The 21,089-nt window shown below is 60.7% G+C and overlaps 1 protein-coding gene across 5 annotated transcripts in view; it reads left to right on the forward strand.

Moving 5' to 3' along the window:
- Window positions 1-21,089, forward strand: part of STARD8 (StAR related lipid transfer domain containing 8) — an 83,516-nt gene that overhangs the window by 55,332 nt on the left and 7,095 nt on the right. For 3 of the 5 annotated variants that reach the window (XM_075161880.1, XM_075161881.1, XM_075161879.1), the window contains 4 exons: window positions 12,643-12,714; window positions 15,306-15,387; window positions 18,361-18,424; window positions 19,365-20,731. In XM_075161880.1, coding sequence (XP_075017981.1) covers window positions 12,643-12,714; window positions 15,306-15,387; window positions 18,361-18,424; window positions 19,365-20,731 — 1,585 coding nt within the window. Of the gene's footprint in view, window positions 1-1,972; window positions 2,254-7,371; window positions 7,488-12,642; window positions 12,715-15,305; window positions 15,388-18,360; window positions 18,425-19,364; window positions 20,732-21,089 lie in introns of those variants that run through there. The other 2 variants (XM_075161882.1, XM_075161883.1) reach the window with 2 other exon arrangements.

Consider the following 21,089-nt stretch of genomic DNA (forward strand, 5'->3'; position numbering starts at 1 on the left):
CTTCTCTCCCACCTACAGATGTTGGCTGACTGGAGACCCGGGAGGCAGCTGCTGCTCTTTTGCTGCAGCTGGAAATTACGGTCTGGTTTCCTTCTGTGGCGCCACGGTAGCGTTAATGACCGGAAGGTCCGGCCAGGGATAGAGGTGGAAGAGCCTTCTCCTGGGGAGAACTGGACCGAAATCCCCTTGTCGAGGGGGAGGGCGTTGCAGCGGGCAGGGGGTGTGTGTGGCACCCGCGGGTGCCTCCCCGCACACCTCGCCCTGGCTGGGACCTGGTCCCACTGCCGGCGTGAGTGTGGGTGGCCGTGGCGTCTGTCCCTGCGGCGAGCCAACCTCGGTCAGCACCGTCCGGCATCCCCAGCGTGCACCTGCAGCGTCAGCTGGGTTTGGTGTCTTTGCCGACAAAAAGGCCTTTTTCATGCTAAAATACGGTTATGATTTGTTATCTGTTGGCTAAGTCCACTGCTGGCTTGGTTTTAGCAAGGGAAGTGCTTGCTTTCAGCCCCAAGAGGATCAAGACCTCTCGGTTCAGGGATTTCATTAACCTGCTATGTCAAAATAGCTTTGTGGGATCCCTGAGCGGCTTTAGAGGAGTGCTGGACCGGGCAGCAGCCAAGGCACCCTCCGTTGCAACGCGCTGAAGGGCAGCGGCACGGCTGTCTCTGAGGCCCGGTACTTCCCTGCATCGCTGGGCCGTGAGATCACATTTGGAAGCAGCTTTTGACTCCTCCCGTGTTGGCGGAAATTTTGCACGTGGTTGCTGGTAGCTTGGATGGCCGCTGAGACGCCTGCCCATCTGCAAGGCGATCGCTGTTGTCAGCCGGACACCCTTGCTGTCACGTGTGCGGGTGTTTCCATCCCGCTCCTCTCCGAGGTTTGCCCACAGATGTATCTACCAGCCTGCTCCTCCCAGCTGTCCCCTCCTGCACTCTGGACCTAGGATCTCCCCTGCCAGCTCCTGCTCAGCCGAGGGGATCTCACAGCTCATTCTGTAAGCTATGCCAAAAGCACCGCCTTGGGGGAGTGCGGTTGCAGAGAGTGTGCTTCATTACGGAGGCTAAGTCCATGTCAGCCAGAGCTTCTCACTTGGACCGTGCCGTTTCCCTCAGGTTCAGTCTGCCTGAAAAGGTGAGGCGAGTCCTGCCTGCGTGGAGGGAAGGAGCCCTCCCAGGCAGGTGAGGCACCGGTGGCTTGAATGCAGACCACGAATCTGTAGAAAATTAAGCAATTAAGTCTATGTATCTTGGATAGCAGGTGCTTGGTCTTGTCCCTGAGCCATCTTTTTCCAAAGCTTTTAGTCCTCTTTGGTATCTCGAGGGACTGGGAAATCTCTGACGGGTCAATCTTTGCTTTCGGTTTTCCCAGCCCCCCTCCTGCTGCGCACGGGAAGGGCTGCGTTCACAGGCGCTGCCCTGCCTGCTGCGGGCGGGCTGCGAAGAGCCAACAGGGGAAGCCCCTCAGCTGAGGTTTGAGGTCTGCAGTTTGACTAGTCAACGGCTGTTGGGGTGGGAAAGGGGGTTCTGGTGGTCTCCGTCGCTCTCCTCCCTCCCGGCTCACTGCGGGGCAGTGCCGCGCGCCCCCGGTCGGTCCCGCTGCCAGAGCCTGGGGCCAGCAAAACGCAGCCCAGCGGGAAGGTTCACACTTGAGCATCTCGGTACCTAATTTTTCCAGTTGCAATTGAAAGCTGCAACCCACCTGGCTGGAACGGGCGTCCCGTGCCAGGACAGGCCACCTCGGTGTCCCTGCTCCGGGGTGCCTCGTCCCCGCTCGCTGCAGGGGACGGCAACGCCCCCGGCCGCGGGAGCGGCTGCTCGGGGGAAGCGAGCCCGTCCCGCCGCTCGGGCCGGGCTTACGGAGAGCTGGAAACAGTTAAGCGGCGTGCCTGCGTGCATGTGCGCTCTCGCTCCGGCTTTCTCGCGCGCTCCCCGCCTGCTCCCACCCCCGCTCTTTGAGCAGTTCAGCCCTTGGCGCGGCCGGGGATGTCCTGTTTGCCTCTAACGAGAAATTAGATGGCTGGGTCAACGAGGGCAGATTTTATTAGCTCGGTACAGTTGGCCTGCATGGAAAAATCGGAGATCTCCAGCTGACTGCCTGCGGGAAGGTCTTTGGCGGGGAGTCCTCTTGCCCGCAGTGGATGGTGCTGGGGTGGCTGAGGTGGGGCATCAAGGAGGCCAGTGGTCATGCTGGTATTTTTTTCTGCATTTAATCCACGGTTTCCAATGAACAAAGCCAGGATTAACAGCTTCTGCCATGGTGAGTCTGCTCGTGTCCCAGCTTTGTATTTGTATTGGGGGGTTTCAGCCAGCAAACACACTTTCGGGGGGAGGTGGGAAAGTCTGTAAAATGACCTTTTGTCTTGTCAGAGATTTCTTGAAAACAGTGTTCCCTTTGCAGCGAGTCAGTTTGCTTTGGCTTTGGGTGAGGGAAGAGTTAGGAGGTGTAATTTTTTTTGTTGTTAAGCTTTTTTTTTTTTTCCTTTTCTTGAAAAACAGACCAGATTTTCCGTTATCTTTTTTTTTTCCTTGAAACGATCTGTAGCTTCTGCCCTGACGGGAGCGTGCCCCTGGGAGAGGGGCCGCGGTTAGGTGCCTGGCGAGCCCTGAGCCCCTGACGGAGTAAGGCACTAGTGCTGAGGGTGCGGCTGCGCGTGATAGGAAGGAGGGGGGAAATGGATACGACAAAGTACAGGCGGGTTCAGTCGCATTGCGCGTGGCTTTTCTTTCAACCCCTCTGCTCCGCGCTTAAGATGCAGTAAGCGTGATAGAGCTGCAGCCTTTTTAATATTTGGGCTTATTTCTCAGAGAGTCAGCCAAGCTGGTGAAGGCGCGGTGGCTGCGCAGCGTGCCAGCCCCTCCTAACCTTCGGTTGTTTCCTGAGCCCAGGCCAAAATGCCTTTCCGAGAGCCTGACCCCCGCCTCCCGCCAGGCAGCGGCTCCCGGCCCTGGGAGCGCGGCAGTGCCGGTGCCAGCCGTGCCGCGGGACGTGGCATCGCCTGCCGACGCTGGTTCACTTAGAAGCCGTTTTAAGCGAGAGGAAAGGAGGGCACAGAGGGCTTCAGGGCTGCGAGGGGCGAGCTGCGGGGCGGGAGGGAGCTGCCAGCAGCTGCGCTGCGAGCGCTGCCCGCGCCATGCCGCGGGCGCTGGGCATGGCAAAAGGGGCTGTGGCTTCTTGCTGAGCCCTTGGCAGGGTGAAAGTCCTGCCCCAGCATACTCAGACCGGCCTTCGCAGGAGAGATGTTACTTGGCTGCTTTTTGAAACCTAGTTTTTGGGTTTTTTTGGTTTTACGCCTTGATTTGTAGTTTTCTCCGGCAGGACTGCAGGGAGGTGTCCCTGTCGGGCAGGAGACTGCGGTGCAGGGCAGGGGGGCCGTTCTGTAAATGAACCTCAAGCACGCTGTTTGCAGGTATTGCGGTCACCTGCACATGCAGGACTTCGTGGTGTTAAAAACCTGAATTTTGCAGAGATCTTTCTGACGTGGGATGGGATTTTCACAAGTTTAGCTATTAGCATGTGCGGGCGTCTGTGCAGAAGTGCCGAGCGCCTTTGCTCACAGCTCCCCCGGACCCGCTGCAGCAATGCTGCAGGGACCAGTTGATGGACAGAGCCTGACCGAAGCAAACGCCAGTGGGCTGCTGGTGCAGGGCGCGCTGCAGGCAGGCGGCAGGGGAGATGGCTGCGGAGTCGCGCTTCAGAGTCTGCAACAGGGGATTGGTGAGGCGGGAGGAGGAGGCAGATTATTGCACAGAGCTGGAGAAATACTTGATTCTGGCTTATTTTTGTATTGCAGCCTTTAAAAAGGGAAGAACAGAGCCCTAAAGCAATCCCTTGTGCCTCTGCTCAGAAATTAGTGCCGATTTCTTCCTGTGAGGATGCATTTCTGTACTGGGGCTGTGGCAGTGCCTGGCCATCGGCTCGGGCAGCATCGGACCGGGTGTGACAGCTCTGGCTCTGGGCTCACCGTCCCCAGAGGGTCGCAGAACTCCCACCGAAGGCCACAGGAGCCTTTGCGTTCCTCAGCTGGGAACCGGATGGGTTTATAATTCTGTACAGCATGGAAAAAGCTGCAGAAAGACCACAAGGGAATGCTGCTCCGTGGAGTTCCTCTGGTAACACACACCGGTGTTTCTTCTAAATAAATGCATAAAAGGTGGGGGGAAATTCCCTCATGTATTAAGCAAGCGATTATTCTTCAATGCCTGGATTTAAAAGTAGAAGGAGCTGAGGATAGCTCCTAGGCAGGTAGTGCAGGAGAGAAGCTGCAGCAGGTTGCATTGACTGGAGATGCAAATGTGCGTTAGCTGCAGATGCTGCATTATGGAGTTGAGAGGGCTCTGCAAAGGCGAGAGCTGCTGCTGATTCTGGCTTTTTAGCCAAACTATTGTCATTTTGCTTTGCCTTGACCTTCCTTGGCCTTCGGTGATGGCTTGTGTTGGGTCTCGCACTGCACGCGGTGTAAATGCTGTGGCGAAAGCAGCAGCGGGACGCAGCTCTCTGGACTTTAACCTCAGCGCGTGCTGGAGGCGGGAGGAGGCTATGGGTGCATCGCTTTGTTGGGTCCGATGCTCTTCCAAGCAGCGGAAAAATGGGCTCTTGCTGTTGTCAATGTACAGAAATGCATGATGCGATCCCTCCTCGTCGGGGAGGTGCGGCCTCGGCCAGTACCTGCGGCGTCCGACGGATGCCGTGCCCCGGCGCTAGCAAAGCTGGGAGGTCAGGTGGGGAGCTCGGGCACCGCTGGCTGCCCGCGGGGGGACGGCGTCCGTCAGTCCAAACAAAGTGCGTGTGAGGCCCGTGGGATGATCAACAGGAAAACAACAGTGCAATTTTAGAAAGGGTGGGATACAGGATGGGCAAGATGGATTAATTTTCTTCAGCATCTGAGCAGCTGTTTTCATCTTGCTTCTCTTCTGGGTTTCCAATAGCAGAAATGGGAGCACCCAGCCATCACAGCCACTTCAGCAGTAGAAGTGCATATATGTATGACAACATATATTCAATAAATTAATGGTTGGATCATTAGGAACCTTAAATAGGAGGAGGCACAACCCTGCTCTCTTCTTGGTGTAGTGCACAGGCTGCTGCAGAAAATGGTTATGTGCTTAGGTACCTTTTGAGAAGAAACCACAGTGTCTGATACAACCGTCAGTCTTTGGGAAGGCTGTGCAAGCAGCGCCAGGCTCCTTGCGAACACGGTAATTGTGTTTGGACAGGGCAGGCTGCCCTTTCCCGTGAGCGGTCGCTCGCTGGCTGCAGGCGCAGGGCTGTTGGAGCACGAGTGTGTGGAAGGGGGAACGCAGGTGGACCTGCAAAGCTCTACCTTCTCATTCCAGGCAGTTGGGTGCCATCTTTTTCTTTCAGCAGTTTGGGGTTGTACTGGCATGTCTCGGTGTTCTTCGCTCGGTAAAGGGCAGTGACCTGCAGGCAGATCCCGCCGCTGCAGCGCGGTCGCTCTCGCTAGCATCACTTGTTCCTGCTGGGTGCTGCAGCCACACGAGCACCTTCTTTCCAACTCTTATTTTTGCTGGAAAGCTTCTCCCTGTCCCGTGCACACAGACATGCATTGGTAGAGAAACAGGCAGCTCAGCAGAGTGAATACCAGCCTGAAACCCAGGAAGGGAATAGCGTAACTGGTGCCAAAGGGAAGATGGTGTCCTTTCACCCCAAGTCTGGATCCGGGCAGAGGCAAGCTGTCGGCTGTGCCGGCGCTGACGGACCTTCTCGGGGTGGTGCAAGGATGGGCTGGAGCCGGAGGCTCTCTCTCCCCTGAGCTTGCTTTGCCGTTGCCTTCCTCAGACACGGAGACCGAGGTTCCTGCTGCGCTCCCTCCTCCCGCGCGAGGGGGGCTTGCTGCTGCGCTCGCCGGGGCGCAGGAGGGGACGGGTTCCTGCCCTGTCTGTTGTTCCTCTGGGGTCAGAGCAGCTGCAAAAATGCAGGTGGGGGAGGCAAGGAGGACGGATCAGGGTCCTCACCTTCCTGGCCCTTTGTTTCTGTTCCTATCGGTGCCCTTTCCATCCCCTTGTTCCCACCAGACATCTGCTCTGCAGCTGCAGCACTCAAACGCAGGACGTTTAACCCCTGAACTACCGCAGCGCTCGTGCTCCCAGGGGCAGTCTGAAGCCGAGGGCCAGGAGGAGGTGTCCTGGGGTGGCCAAAGGTGCTACAAGACTCAAAGGAGTGGAGGTGCCTGTGGGGAGCAGGCATCTATAATGGGACACCCCGCAGGGAATGCCTCACCTGGCTTACCCACAGACCTGCCTTTGCCCAGCCTGCCGTGCTGCGTGTCACCTAAAACTGCGGAGAGGAGCAGCCACCAGCTCCAGGGGACTGGCCGCATCCTCATTCCTCTGGCTTGCTTAGCAAGAGGCAGGAGCAGCACTGCCTTGCAAAGGGAAGCCGTCACGGCGGTGCCGGGGGACCCCGGCTCGGTCTGTCTCTGCCACCCCACCGCGTCCTGCAGCCGCGTCCAGCGGACGGCGTGTCCCGCAGCCCGGCTGGTTTCTTCCCTCCTGCCTCTGGAGCATGGATGTCCGTTGCTCAACAGTTGCGTCTAAAATAACACCCCAAGAGAGGAAGAGATGCTTTGCTGCTGCAGAAGATGAACATTGGCTTCTCTGGAGGTGAACGTTAGGCTTTGTTGTCCCAGAGCAGTGAATACTGAAAGGAGACAAGCAGTTTTCTCCCCTTCTTAAAGTAAAGAAGGTAACAAACGTGTTTGCATTTTGCAAAGCTATGACGGAGCCTCATTTGTTTGGGGCTGATGTGGCTACTTCGGTGCTATCTTGCAATCTTTATTAAAGACAGCAAAGGCTGCAAACGTGGATTTAAATTGCTCAAAGTGATGTTTGTGGAAGTGGTGGTGTTCCCCTGCAGATCGGATGCAGCTCCCGTCCCAGGTGCCAGCCTGCAAGGGGAGAAGCTGCTTTTTGGCTGGGCGAGGTGCAGAGCCGAGCTCTGGCATTGCCCTGGGCTTCCTCATGGCCGTGGTCTTACAGTCGCGTTTCTGCCCTGCAAAGCACAAGGTTATACTTGCTTTGGGTGCAAAGGGCCACGTTTTGACTTCCTTTAGAACAGAAAAAAACAGACTCGAGACTACTGTTAGGCTCGTTTGCAGGAGAGGAAACCAAAGCTGTCGCATCCAGTTGATAAGCGTGGTTACATGCCACCCTGGAGCTGAGCCGAGATGCGAGCGGGGCAGAGATAAGGCGGGGGGAGCGCTCCCCGGGGTGGCTGCTGGGGTGCTGCCTGGGGCAGGCTCCGTGCACACCCCGCATGGAGCCGCTTCTGCCCCGGGCTGGGGGCACCCGCGGAGCGGAGCCTCTTTTGTTGCCTGGAAACTTTGCTTTGACAATAGAGCAGCAATTTGTCCGGCGTCCCAGGGCCCTTCCCTCCTCCCCGAGGAGCTGCTGCCCAGCTGGGGTTTCCAGCCCTGCTGCCGTCCGGGGCGCAGGGTGCTGGGCAGGACGGCCGCGAGCATCTGCCGAAGCCAGGTACTGCCCAGGGGCGATGGGGAAGGAAGGGAGGGCACCCGGCCGGCGGCTGGAGGGCAGCTGGGAGCGAAGGAGCTTGGGGTGACGTTTGAGGGTGGTGCAGGAGGTGATCCAGAAACCCAACGGCTTCGGTCTCCCTGCCCCATGGGTGGCCAGAGGGCTTCTGGCCCAGGTTGTACCGGCCGGTGCTCGGGTACTGACACCCACGCAGACGCTGGCCAGCAATTTCTGTGCTACCTCTAGGATCGTTTTTACCCTCGTGTAGGGTTTCCCTCACGATTTCCCTCGTGTTCATCTGCACCACGCAGCGGCTGTCTGGGACATGAACAGGGCGGCGGTGGGCTCGGGTGCCAGCCGGGGCTGGCAGTGCCACCGCAGTGCCATCACCCCCCTGCCTGGTGCGTCCCCCGGGGAGCGATGCCCTTGGGAGCAGACAGGGCGTTTTGGGGCTGGAGGTGGTGGAGGCATTTGAACAATTCCTTGTTGGCGACATAGCAAGGAGCAGTTCCCAAAACTTGTGAGACCTATTTACTGCATGAAGGTTAATTATGGAAACCTGCTGCATCTGGGAGAGCGTCCAACTGCGTTTCTCATTCCTATCTGCGTGCCCTGTCCGTGCTGGCGGCTTTGAAATCTCTGCGGTTTGCTGGATGGTGCTGGGAGCTGGCCGGGCTGGAAACGGATAACTGGTATTTATCGGTGCCGAGTGCCGCACCGCGTGTGGGTGGGGGATGCCCGTGGCTGCGTAAAACTCGGCGTGTCTCTCCTGCTCCGAAAGCCCAGGTCGGCGTGGGCAGCGAGCCCCGGCTGCGAGTCCAGCGCCGCGAGCGCGGCCCCGGCAGGGCGTGGGAGGCGGCGCGGGGGCTTCCTCCAGCGCCTCTTCTAAGCACGCTGGAAGGGGAGAGGTGCCCTCAGTCAGTGCGGAGGGGCCCGGAATTGGCCCTCGGATGCGTTTGGGTGATGCTGAGTTCAGAGAGGCGACCCTGATTTCTGTGAGCACGGCGCTGGGCGTCGCAGCCAGAGCTAATTCCCCTGGAACTTCACGTACATGGCAATGCCCCGGCCCCGGAACCTTCAGCAGCAGTAGGATACGCATTTCCCATGGGAAACTGTTGTTTCAGCTCCTCACTTTTTCAAGCAGTGAAGGTGCATACCCCTGGTTTGGGAGATGTGTCAGGATTTTCTGTCATTTCTGTAAAACGTAGGCAAATACTTCTGTTTACAGACTGGGAAGGGAAGCTGAGCTCCGCTTCTGCATAGTCACTGTTGTAGGCAACAGTTTATTTTAAGGCAGGAGGGAAAGAAAACACACCAAAAAGAAAAGAAAAAAGAGCGTTCCCCCCGCTAGCGCTGGAGTGTGACAGCCGGAGGCTCGGAGCTGCCGCCCGCATCTGCTGGGCAGCTGGTTTCATGGCTTTCCATTAGGTAACGTATGGGCAATTTTATGGTGTGGTTTTCTTTTCACACACTAATTGGCTGTGCGGGACTTTTTATGGGGGATTTGGAAACTTGCTGTGAGAAGCTGGGATCCTGGGGTGTGACTTCTCGTTTTTATTTTTGATTTTTAAAGCGAAAGTGCAGAGCTGGAGTTCTGGGAAGTGGCTTTCCTGCCTGTAATGACATTGGCCTCCGCTGTTCCAGCTCGCTCGTGTTAGGGCTTTTATTGCATCTCCCGGGCTTTTCCCCGTCCACGCCTGTGCCAGGTCAGGGTGGGGGAGCTGTAGCCCCAAAAGCACTCGAGGGAGAGATGTCAGGCTCCAAACTCCCCGCGGCCAGCAGCCGTTCCCGTCGGAGCCACCCCAGACCCGGCGCGGGTCTCGGTGCTCCCCCGCCGGTGGGTTATGTCCAGGGAAATGCCACGGTGCCGTGACTGTGCAGGAAGATTAGGGGAATTTTGTCCTTTTTTTCCACTTTCATGTTGATTTTCATCCTTTTCTTCCACTTTCAGTAGCAAAATGAGAGACTCTTCTCTTTCTCGGTTTTTGCTTTCCGCCCCTCGCCCTGGCTTGCTGGGAGGGTCTGGGTTCCCGGTCTGTCCGGGCAGACGCCCGCCAGCAGTGCCTCCATCCCCGGGTCGCTTGGCAGCAGCCAAGCCGGTGGAGCTGCCCCCGCCGGACCCGCTTGGGGCGTTTCTGATGGACCCCAGTGGCACTTGGGCCACAGCGTGTGCCCCTTGTTGGGTGCAAGAGATGTGGAGAGTGGCCGTGGATGCCTTTTCCTTGGGAAGCACCATCCAGCCCCAGCAGCTGCCGGAGAAGGGCAGAGGCTTTGCCTGGAGGGGATTCTCGGGTGGCTCGTAAGGGTTGCACACCATCAGGAGCTTTTTCCAGCGAATGGGATCATTTCCATCACATTTAAACTACAGATTGCAAAGATATTAAGTTACTACAAGCTCATGAGATCATTTGCTGGTCAGAGGAGGCAACGAGACCCTCTTCCCAGCCCTGCTGAGGGGTGGGGGTAGTGTGTGATGAGCCTTTATTAGACATCAGAGAATCCGCACTTCTGGAGACACAGCCCTGTTGGAAACCCGTCTCCATCGCTGCTGCTCGTGGCTTCTCTGCCCAGCGTGGTTCTGCCCGGCTCGAGGCAGCGGAGGGTCTCCAGGCAGTGTCCCCGGGGGCTCGGGCTGGGTTTCCAGCAGAGGCTGCAGACAGGCGCTTGCGCTGCCGGCTGCCCGGTGCGGGGTGTGGGTCCCCCGTCACCTTGCCCTGGCAGTGAAGCTCCCGAGGAGGTGGCGGGGAGGGCTGGGGACACGGCTTGCAATGGGTGACCCCGTGCACAGCGTCCGGCCGCGGCCCTGGTGCTGCGGCCGCTGCCGTGCCCCCCGCGGGCGGTCGACCACCCGCCCGTGTGTTCGGCAGGAGTGTTCGCCTGCCCGTCCTTTCCTGCACTTCCCTGGGAAAGCACGGCTGCGGGAAGGGCGGGCGGGAGGAGGAAGCTGGCCGCCAGCTCCGTCCGGGACAGGGACGCTTGGAGACCTTTTCTGTGCCAGTGCTTCGATGTGGGGAGGGCTCCCGCCTGGGGTGGGCAGAGCCCCCCCGCCCTCGGTGGGCTTGCTCCCGCTGTGGGGGCCTGCGGGGGGGATGCAGGACGCGCTGCGGCGGGCAAAGCCTGGGACCCGGCTCCAAATGGGGCAAGGAGAGGTACGCTCCCCCTTGCCCCCCCAGCCAGCCCCTGCGCCGGGAGGAGGCGGCGGAGGGGAAGGAAATGTCGTGCTCTGACTCCTCGTTTCCGACGGGCGATGGGCGGCCGAGCTCAGTCCTGCGCGGGAGCATCCTGCTGCGGGCTGCGGCCCTGGCCCCCGGCTGCTCCCCAGCCCCGCGGGCGGCCGCGGCCGCGCTGGGGGTCACACAGCTCCCGCGCGTCCCCCGGCCGGCTGAGCGGTGCCGGCACCCCGGCCATGCTCTTCTACCGGTTCAGCCCCTCCGCCGTCAGGGGTAAGTCGGCACGCGGCTCTGCCTCTGGCTGCCCTTCCCTCCGCTGTCTCTCTGGGGGGGACGCCAGAGCCATCCCTCCCTGGGGACAGCGGGGGGGTCAGGATGCCATGGGGCAGTAGCGGGCTGGGAGATCGGAGTTTCTGTTCTTGCTGGGGGCACCTGAGCTGCAGCCTCTGGCCGTGGTGGCCCCATGGCCAGTGACTCCCTTGTGAGTGAAGGAGGAGCAGAGCAGGAGGGGGGTCTGGCAGGTCCGTTGGCTGGGGGGCTATGGGAGATGCCCGACCTTGGACCCCACCCGCCCTGCGGATGCGGGAGGGATCGGCTCTCCGGAGCTGTCACGACCAAAGACCATTCACACGGAGCACGAGTCTTGGTGCCCTCCCGGCTGGGCAGCGGCAGCCGCAGGGTGCCTTCCCCTGCGGAGGTGCCGGGGTGCGCGGGAGGGGTGCGGTGATTCACGGGGACCGGGCTGACCCCGTTGGGCTCCACGTCTCCACTGGGGTTACTGGGTTTGAGCCCTGTCGAGGGCAGGAGGGGTCAGCCACAGATTTTGGCTGGGGTCACAGCACGGCTAAGGACAGCTGCACAGTTTGGACCCAGATGCAGATGCTTATTCCAAACCTTCTTCCCAAAACTTCTGAAATATTTGGGTCCAGGGTTTTGGCTTGGTCCCATCCTTAACTGAACTGCTTGTTTTGGGCTTTTTTTTTTTTCCCCTGCTGTAGCTTTGTAATGGTAAATGCAGCCAGAGCTCTCGGCTGAGGCTGCTGGTGGATGGTGATGAAATTGGGGTGTTTCACTGCAATCTGCTCTGGGTGGATCCGGCCTCAGTCCAGTCTGTGCTGGGTGGTGTCTCCGAGAGGGATGGGCGAGACCCTGAAACTGCCGTCGTGTTTTCTGCACTTGAGGTCAAATGTTTGTTACTGGCAGAATTATAAATCTCAGCAGACCGACGGGCTGCCGACACAGGCAGCAGCTTGCTTTGGCTGCCTGAGCATTGGGCTTTTTCCCTCAAGTTCTGTAAATCTGAGAAATTTCCCAGAAAATAGTGCTGGCCGTTGGATGGGCTCATCCAGGCGATAGCTGAACCGTGTGTGAGGGATGGGAACCGGCCGGGCGGGGGGTGTAGAAAACCATCAGGGTTTTGGTGCCTGCCAGGATGAACGCCCGCTTGAAAGAAGAGGTGGGGTGGGAAGGAGGAGGGAGAAGGAAAGGTTTTTTCGGCAGGCTTTTCTGGGGGGTGTTTGCGAACGACCCATGAGGTGACCGGCCCTAAGCTTTGATGAGCTCTGAACTAATTATTAAAAGTAAAGAACTTCCTCTCTTGCCTGGCAAAGTATTGTATTTGGTTTGGTGGGTTTGGAAACGAAATGTTTCATTGGGAGGTTAAAACTGTGTCTTGTGGCCCTATCGCTCCTGTGTTACCTCCTCCTCTTTGCCTCGTGCTAGCGGAGAGGCTGCAGCCGAGCAGTTTCTGCTCCCTTGGGCAGAGACCCCCCTCCGCGCACGGGCATCGTGGCCCAGCAGCGCACCCCCGGGCAACCCGGTTCCCGTTTTTGCAGTCGATCATTTCCGCTGCTTTGTGCAGATGAAACACGGGCTCGGGCGCTGCTGGAGCGCTCCGGCAGCGGGAGCTGGGGGGAACACGCTGCCGCTGCGGGGAGCGTCGCTGCCGCTGGGCGGGATGCTCAGGCTGGTTCTTTGCTCTCTTTCAGAAACCGAAGCCAAGAAGGCTTGCGACTGGCTGCGAGCGGCGGGATTCCCTCAGTATGCCCAGCTTTACGAAGGTGAGAGCTGCCGCCTCCTGCTGATCCCAGTCCCTGCCCTGTACCTGGTCCCATACCCTGTATCTCAACCAAATACCAAGGGTGGCTGCAAGGAGAGCTCACAAAGCGCTGGGGAGAGGAGGGGACGGAGAGGATCGCTTACTAATTATACGATCATGTGTTAAATCTTTAAGCCTTCGGACTTGGCCGAGGCCTGGAGAGCCAGCCATGCCGTTAACTTTTCTGCATTCCTGAACTTTTCCCCTTCAGGCAGGGCTGCGAGGAGTCCCCGGGGCGGCTGCTCAGGCCAAGGGCAGGCGGGCTTTGGAGAGCCATCGGCTGCTTAGCAGTTCAGTGGGCGTTTGCGGTGGGTGGGAGCGCGGGGGCAGCCAATGCAGGTACCGCGGCGAGTGAGCGTTCCCTGCCTCCCCGCGGACGGGTCCCGCAGGCCCCTGCCCTGCCCCGATATGCTATTTGGCAGCGAGCTCTGCGCCTTCTGAGTGTGCCCGGGGCAGACCGGGTCCCCGTGCCACACAGCGCCCAGGGCGCAGCGGGTGGGCAGACCCCCCGACGGACCCGCTCGCACCTCCTCTGCCACGCACCCGCGGGCGGTTTGCAGGGTGACTCTGCAGGGGGTGGGTCTCGCCTCCGGCTCAGCTGTGTTTACTTCAAACCCGTGGCGGGACCGCTGGTCCCTGCCGGGGGGGCCGGTCCGAGGAGCGGTGGCTGCAGCCGGCCCCGGCTGGCCGGGACAATAGCGGGAAGCCTGGTCTCCGGCGGGCTGCAGCGATGGCTATTGTTCGGCCAGGCACTTCCACCGCCCCCCACAACACGTGTGCGGGAGCCACGCTCTTGCCCCCCGGGTGATGGCTTTACAGGCTGCCTGTTTGCCTCTGGTTTCTATTTTAGGGGGCCGGCTCCTAGCACGGCCACGTGCAAGGACTGGCTGGATTCCTGCAGGTGAGACCCAGCCCCAGGTGTCGGCCCCGAATAGTGCTTACAGCCCGGGGCGGCGAGGAGCGGGTGCTGGGTGCTGGAGTCTATGAATAAGCTGACCCTTTTTCCAGCCTCTCTGAGCAAAACTTTCCACATCCTCTGAGTGTTTCATTCTGTTTTTCTCCCCAGCTGGCAGGACTCAGAGTCCCCTTGGTAATTGCACTCGATAGCTTCATTAACAGCCGAGCTTAGACACTTGTGGTTAATGGTCCAGGTCCTACGTAGCTGGTCCCAGCAGAGCTGTCTCCGAGTGCACAGAGATGAGCAGGGAACTGGACGGAGGCCCTTGGGCACCTCGCCGCCCTCACCTAACTTACCTGGAAAGAGCACTGCCCAAAGCCCTGGGCAGGTACTGCCTCTGGGTGGTCCTCCAGCTACTGCCCTGAGGCCAGCGAGCGTATCTGCCTGTGGAGACCTGACCCATGGCCTTTGAGGTGTGTGGGGGGCTTGAACGAGATGCTAGGTCTACTGTACCACCATACTGCTACAGCTTTCTTGCCCCTGGGAGACCTCTCAGCAGCTCCTAGCTCTCCCCAGGGGAGCTGAAAGGCTTTCTTGACCCTGGGGCATCAGTGGGAGAAGGGAGTCATGGATGAGCAATCAATGCATGTGTAATGTATTGCTTTATGGGGCACCAAGATGTCTCCTGGGCAGTGTTAGGGAGGTGGCTACTCTCCAAAAACCACCATGAGGTGCCGAGGGGAGAAGCCGAGGGGAGAAGGGAGTCCTCATCCCCCCTGCAGTGCGTGCAGCCGGCACCCCCGAGGAGGGGCAGCCCGGGCTCCAGACGTGCTCAGCTGGGAGCAGAGCTGCGCAGGGTACCTGCGTGGGTGTGTGAAAGCGCTGCGAAGGGCTGGTGTTTATTTCTGAATCAGCTCATCTCGCCGAGCGCTAAAGCCAGGCCAGCACCCCAGTGGGCTTTAACTGTCCCGGGCACGCCGAGGTCTGCGGCGCAGTGACTGGGTTGTTGGTCCTGCGTGGGGGAAGCAGTCTGAGGAGGAGGCGATGCGAGGGGTATCTGCCGCATGACACTGATCTCCCAGCATCTGGGCTGCCGCAAGCCCTCCCGCTCCCAGCCCTTATTTCCACCCCTCTCCTCTGCCTGGCTCATCCCTCCCACCTCTGCACTTGGCTTGCGCTCACCGCACAGCACCAGGGCATCCCCGGCCCCTCCGCGCCAGCCCCCGTCTGCGTCTTGCTCTTGCTCTTTGCTGGCTGCCTCCTGGAGCTGTGGGCAAAAAGGGGTCCCTTGGGAGGAGCCGCTGCCGGGAGCGCGGGTCGAGTCCTGCCTGCAGCGAGCTGCCTCCCGGCCAGCTCAGTGGGACCATCCCTCTCTGCAGGTTCCCCTCCCGCCGCCACGGCTGTCACGGGTGGCAGCTCCCAGTGGCAACGCGATGCCCCAGCCTTTCCTTCCGACTGGTACTCACGGCCCAGGAGACTCCCACGCCTTTCCCCTCTGCTGCTCTCCCGCTTCCCCAGCTCTCCATCCTCGGCGTCTCTCCTCCTCTTGCTCCTCGCAGCACCTCCCTCCTCCCACGCTCACTGCTGGCCCCTGTGCCTGATGGAGCGGCTGGCTCGGAAACGGCTGCTGATTTTCCTCTCGCTTTCCTCCCCAGACTCGTTGTTCCCTCTCGACATCAGCGCTGTGAAGAAGGACCACAGCTTCCTGGACCAGGACTCCCTCAAATCCCTGTGCAGGTAACGCTCCCTCGCACCCCTTCACCGCTGCAGGCAGCGGAGCCAGCGCGAGGACTCGCCCCAGGCGAGGGCTCGGGGCAGCTGCCCGCGGTCCCCGGGGCCGTGGGTGCTGTGGGTGCTGTGGGGTGCCTGCCTTGCACCCCAGCTGTGGCTCAGAGCCCGCTCGGGCGCTGTCGCTCCCTCTGCAACGAGGGGTTTGGATGTGTTAGTCTTTCGAGTCAGAAAGCGTTGCTGGCTGTCGGGTGATGCCAGGGAAACGACAGCGTTTTTGGTGTGAACATACAGAGCTCCTGGAGGACAGAAACATTTCCCAGGAATAGTTCTCCTCTTCGTGTGACTTTTGGGCTGTGTTTTAATTTCAAGCTTGGGTAACTCCGGCCTGTAGAGCTCGATTAGAAATGGCTTGGTCAGAGCTGAACTGTAAAACAGCAGAGGTGCCAAGGGAGACCCAGTTCTGCTGCCCCGCAGCCCACGCTCTCCCCTTCCACTGCCGGCTGCCCTGGGTGGCTCCTCTGGGCTGTGCCCCCCAGGGGAGGGAGCCGTGTCCCCCCGGGTGCGTTTTATATTGCTTTATTTTGCAAGGACACCTCATGATGTCTCTGAGAACGAAATGGAGTTTGGAAACACGTCTCTGCGTCAGAGCGAAGGGGTCTTGCTCGGCTGTTGGCGTAAGGCGGATTCAGGTCAAAGTGCCGGTGGACGAAGTCGCGTCTGCGGACAGTTTCTCTCGGTCATCAGGCGCGTGCTGCCTGCGAAGGAGAGAGCACACGCAGTGAGGGGTTTGCTGAGCATTGGTGCAGTGCGAGGTGCTCCATGGAAGTTGCTGCTAATTAGTGCTTAGTGTGGGTCGTTAGGAGCTGCGGGCGCTCGCAGCGGCGGTTCCAGAGCTGTCGGTTCGCACTGATTTGCTCTGCGCAGGTGAAGTCTGCGCGGGTGGGTCCCTCCTCTTCCCTGGAGCAACCGCTCTGTCGGCTGCTCTGACCAAGGGTTTCTGTGTTCACAAGTGCTCGCTGGCTTCGTGTGACGTTAGTCGTCCCGGCGCCTGGCAACGCAGCCCTGCCGTACATTTTCCACCAGGACACGCTACTCCTTGCAGCAGCAGGGCTGAAAATAGCTCCGGGAGATGCTGCCGGTGTTGCTGCAGGGAGGCGGCGTGCGTTTCGGGGGGGAACTCTCCCAGCGCTGCCAGCGTGAGCAAAAGCAAACACCCAGAAAGAGGGATCCCCCCACCCCCGTCTCAGCGTCTGTCTGTCCGGACGGGCCGTCTGTCCAGACGGGCTGTGTGTCGCCTGGTGCTGTGGGTGACTCAGCCCCACTTTGGCTTTCGGGCCACATCATCGGGCCCGTGCCCCCGCGCTGACTCCACGCCGAGAAATGAGCGCTGCGTCTCGCGTCCCTCCCACACACGCTGCTGCCAACGGAACAGAGGAGGGCTGGGAGCATGGTCTGTTACTTACTTGTTTTCCCAACAGAGAGGCTGCTGTGCCGGCAGGAGGGGATCCCCTGCGCCGCCTCCCGGGTGCCCGGCGAGCTCCTGGTTTTCCCTCCCGGTGATGGCAGCGAGGCGGGAGGTGGCGAGAGCTCTCTGACCCTCCCGCCCTGTCTGAGCTTTCGGGTCCTTTTGTCGTCACCTGGCCAGCCACAGGAGCTTCTGAGATTGTTTTGCTCTAATGACCTGGAGCAGGTCATCCCTGCCCACTCGCGGTACCAGTGCGGCTGGGTGGGCCACACAGGGCAGGAACGTCCCCGGCCCCCCAGGCTGTCTCTGGGATCCCTGAGCTGGCCCCTTGCAGCATTTGGCTAACAAAAAGATCTAGAAGGGCGCTGGAAAATGAATCCCCTGGACGTGTTCTCTTCCCCTCTAGCACACGTGTGCCCCCATCTCGCTCCCTCTGCCAGATTTTGTGCATTTAATCCTGCCACAGGATGCACTGCAGGACCAGGGGGCTTCAGTGGGATTGCAAGAGGGGCATTAGTCAAATTTTTGGTAAAATGTCCCTGAGGTTTGTTTTTGGCTGTGCAGACTGGCATTTGTATGCTGGAACAAAAGTGCTTGTAGTAGCATTTGTGAAGGTGCTAATTAAAGTGAATTAATTGGAGATTCATTCACTTGTGTAAAGAAAAAAACGCAGGACGTGAAGCTGTAGGCTAGAGAAAGGCGAAGGGCTCAGCTGGGGGCCAGCCCTGCCCCGAGGGCGGCTGGCAGCCTTGCTCGAGGGAGCGGGTCTCCCCAGTCCCGCTGGGGGTTTGCCCTCGGAAATAGCAGAAACGCCCCCGGCAGCCCTCGGGGCCGGGCTGCTCCCCCCCGGGCAGCAGGTGGGGGTCACGGCTGCTCCCCGCAGCCATCGGTGGGGCCAGCTCTTGGCCAAGGCAAACCCTCTGTGGCGGGAGCTGGGACACCTGGCAAACGCCGCCTGAGAGGTGGCCAGCACCCATGTGGCCCCGGCAGCACGGTGGTGCCGCGAGCAGTGGGAAATGGGCGTCCTTTGATGCTGCGGCTGCGGGAGAGCGAGTGCCGGCCGCTGGCGTGGCTGCAGGCGTTTAGGCACGGCCGGGACGTCCCGGTGCCTGCGTGGAGGGAGCGGAGTGCCGCTCCGATGGCTACGCTTGCACAATCCCCGCTGGTGCACGACCAAGGGCTTGTGGCACTCGTGCACTCGAGCGGTTTCACCCCTTGGCGGTGCCCAAGGCGCATGTGCGTGGGTGCCCGGGCGGGGGGCGGAGGCGCGGGGCACCCACAGAGCTCTGCGGGCAGTGGCGCAGCTGGGGCGCCGCGCTCCCCTGGGAGCAGGCTTGGAGCTGTGCCGGGCTCCGCCTGTCCCTCGGATCCCTGGAACGGCAGCTGCTGGGTGACAGGTGACAGTGAACAACAAGGGCTCTAAGACAGAAACAGGAAAAAAAGAAAAAGCAAGCACTTCGCAGCGGCCCCAGCAGCGGCCAGGACCGGGTAAAGCCTCTCTTGGTTTCTTGCAGGAGGCTGATGACCCTGAACACATGTGCCTCCATGAAGCTGGAAGTCCACTTTCAGCGTAAACAGGTGAGTCCTGGGCGGTCAGGGGCAGGCGGGGGGCTGAGGGGCGTGGGGGAAGGTGCGCGCTGGTGGGGCAGCAGCCCTGTGTCCAGTGAGAACACTGGTGTGCTCCCGGACTGCCCCGGGCGCAGAGCAGCACCCAGCGCTGCTGCTCATTTGTTTCACTGTCTCCCAGGACGGACTCGGCCCCGGAGGTGCCTGGCTGAATTAGCGGGCGCTGTTTGCCCTGTGCCCCTGCACCTCTCTGAGGCTCTGGCAGCGGCGATCAAACCGCAGGAGTTGTTACAGCCGTGCTGGGACAGCCGTGCTGGGCTGCGCAGGGCTGTGTGCCTGCAACCTGCAGCATCACCCTCGGGGTCTCTGCTGAGCCGGGCTCTGCGACCCCCTGGCAGCGTCTCCAGGAGGAAGCCTGACCCTGGAGGGACGGGTTGGAACCTGCCTGTGTATCACAAACTATAATTAATATTGGCATATTAATAACAAAACCTTTTATATTTCCCTTAACGAATAATACATTCAAAATGCACGCCAGCTTGGTGTTTAGCATATGGAAATCATTACCTGGGTGTATCCCTGCTTCTTCCGACTGCCCTTATTTTGGCTTGGGAAGGGATGCTGCCCTGCATCCCTCGCTGCGCTGCGCTGCCGTGTGTGGCCGGGGTTTGCAGGGAGGCTCCGCAGGGATGTCCCGACTGCCTGTGAGCTATCCAGAGGTAGCCTGGAAGCAGCACCTTCCCTTCCCCAGCGCAGTATGGCCCTCGGGCATGGCAAAATGACGCCTGGTGGCTCCTGGAGCCCTCTGTGGCCAAAGGGGACCAGAGCGGGTTTAAGGGGCCGTGCTGTGGTCTGTGCTGGGGTGCTTGTCCCAGGAGAGCAGGGCAGGGGGACATTCCGACCCTCTGTGACTCTGACTGATTGATTGTCCCCTGTTGTCGACCACCTGCAGAATGAAGACTCCGGGGAGGAAGACCTGTGCGCCATCAGCGACCGGTGGGCTTTTCAGAGGGACAGCAAGAGGTGGTCACGGGTGGGGTCCGTCGACGTCCTCTCCCAGGGCTCCGAGGTCCTGAGCTCCACCATGCGGCCGGCATCCAGCCGCGAGAGCGTCCTCACGGACCTCAGCACCAACCCGGAGGCCGTGTCCCTGCACAGCAGCGGCAGCACGGGCAGCACGCTGGGCGTTGGGGCCGCGACACCCGATCCCCCGTCCCCCATCCGCGCCGCCGCCGCCATCGCTACCTCCAGCTGCAGCTTGAGTGAGCGGTCCTTGCCGGAGCAGCCCTCGAGCCGCGGCGAGGGCTCCAAGGAGAAGCCGAAGAAGCGACGATCTCGCAGCTTCCTGAAGAGGATCGAGTCCCTCCGAAGGAAGGACAAAGAGAAAGCTGTCCCAGACGAGAAGATGGCCCCACACAGCAGCATCACGGCCACACCAGGATGGGGCTCCCTGAAGACTAATGGGGACCTTGCAGCCACCAAGGCCAGCTCCCCGAAAAGAGGGATATCTGCCTCTTTCCATGGCAAAAAACACTTCTTCTCGGTATCGTACAGGACTAACCGCTTGCTAGGCTCAGGCGGGAGCAAGGTGAGCTCTGACCCGAAACGCAGCGGAGTCTACCTGGAGGACTACGAAACGGCCGTGACGGCCAGCGGCAACTGGGCTGCTGGAGACTGCCAGCACCGGCAGGCGCGCCGGGGGGATTGCTTGGTCTACATCCCCCGGGACCACAAGCCGGGCACCTTCCCCAAATCCCTCTCCATCGAGAGCTTGTGTCCCTTGGGCGGCAGCTCCCTGACCCACTGGAAATCGGGGAACGCGCCCGTGGGGCTGGTGGGAGGCGGCGGGGGCGGCAGCAGCAGCAGCGTGGAGGGCTCGTCCTCCCCGCGGGGCTTCGCCTGCCGCCGGCGGCGGGGCTCCTGCAGCTCCCTGGGCAGCCGGGTCAGCGTGTACGACAACGTGCCGGAGTTCGGCAGCAGCGAGGATTTCTGCAAGGAGGACGGGGAGGTGACCTACGAGAACCTCGACGACATACTGCAGCACATGTGGGGGCTGCAGCAGAAGGTGGAGCTCTGGTATAAAGCCATCTCCCCCGACCTGGCTGGGGAGGAGGGGGGCGAGGAGGAGGAAGAGGAGGAGGAGTCGGACTCGGGAGGGGAACCCTCCAACCTGCACTTCGAAGAGCGGTCCATGTCTGATGTTGGCACCTCTGCCAGCGACTTTGACAGCACGGGCAACTCCCTCAACGAGGCCGAAGAGATCGAGATGCGGGAGCGCCGGGACTCGGGGGTGGGAGCATCGCTCACCAGGCCCTGCAGGTAAGCGCGGGCTGGGGCTGGGGCTGGGGCTGGGGCCGCGTCCCCCTCCCCCTGGTCGTGCCTGGGCTGCTGCTGGTGCGCGGGAAGGGCTCGGTCGTGGAGCTGCTGGTGTGCTGCTGGCCAGGGGACCACCACGAGCCCCTTCCCCGTCCCACGGGTGCCTCTGCAGCAGCGGTGCACGGCCCATGGCTCAGGGGGAGCAGCACCGGAGCCGTTGCTGGAGGGGTGCTGGCCGGGGGGGCCCTGCAAGCCCTGGCTCGGCCATGTCGCCCTCTGCCTGGCGGCAAAGCGAGGCGGAGGAGGGAGGTGCTGGTGGAGCACCACCGCGGCGCGGTGCGGGCAGGGGAGCGCAGGGCGG

This window comes from Calonectris borealis, chromosome 13 (genome assembly GCF_964195595.1).
Source record: "Calonectris borealis chromosome 13, bCalBor7.hap1.2, whole genome shotgun sequence".
Lineage (NCBI taxonomy): Eukaryota > Metazoa > Chordata > Aves > Procellariiformes > Procellariidae > Calonectris > Calonectris borealis.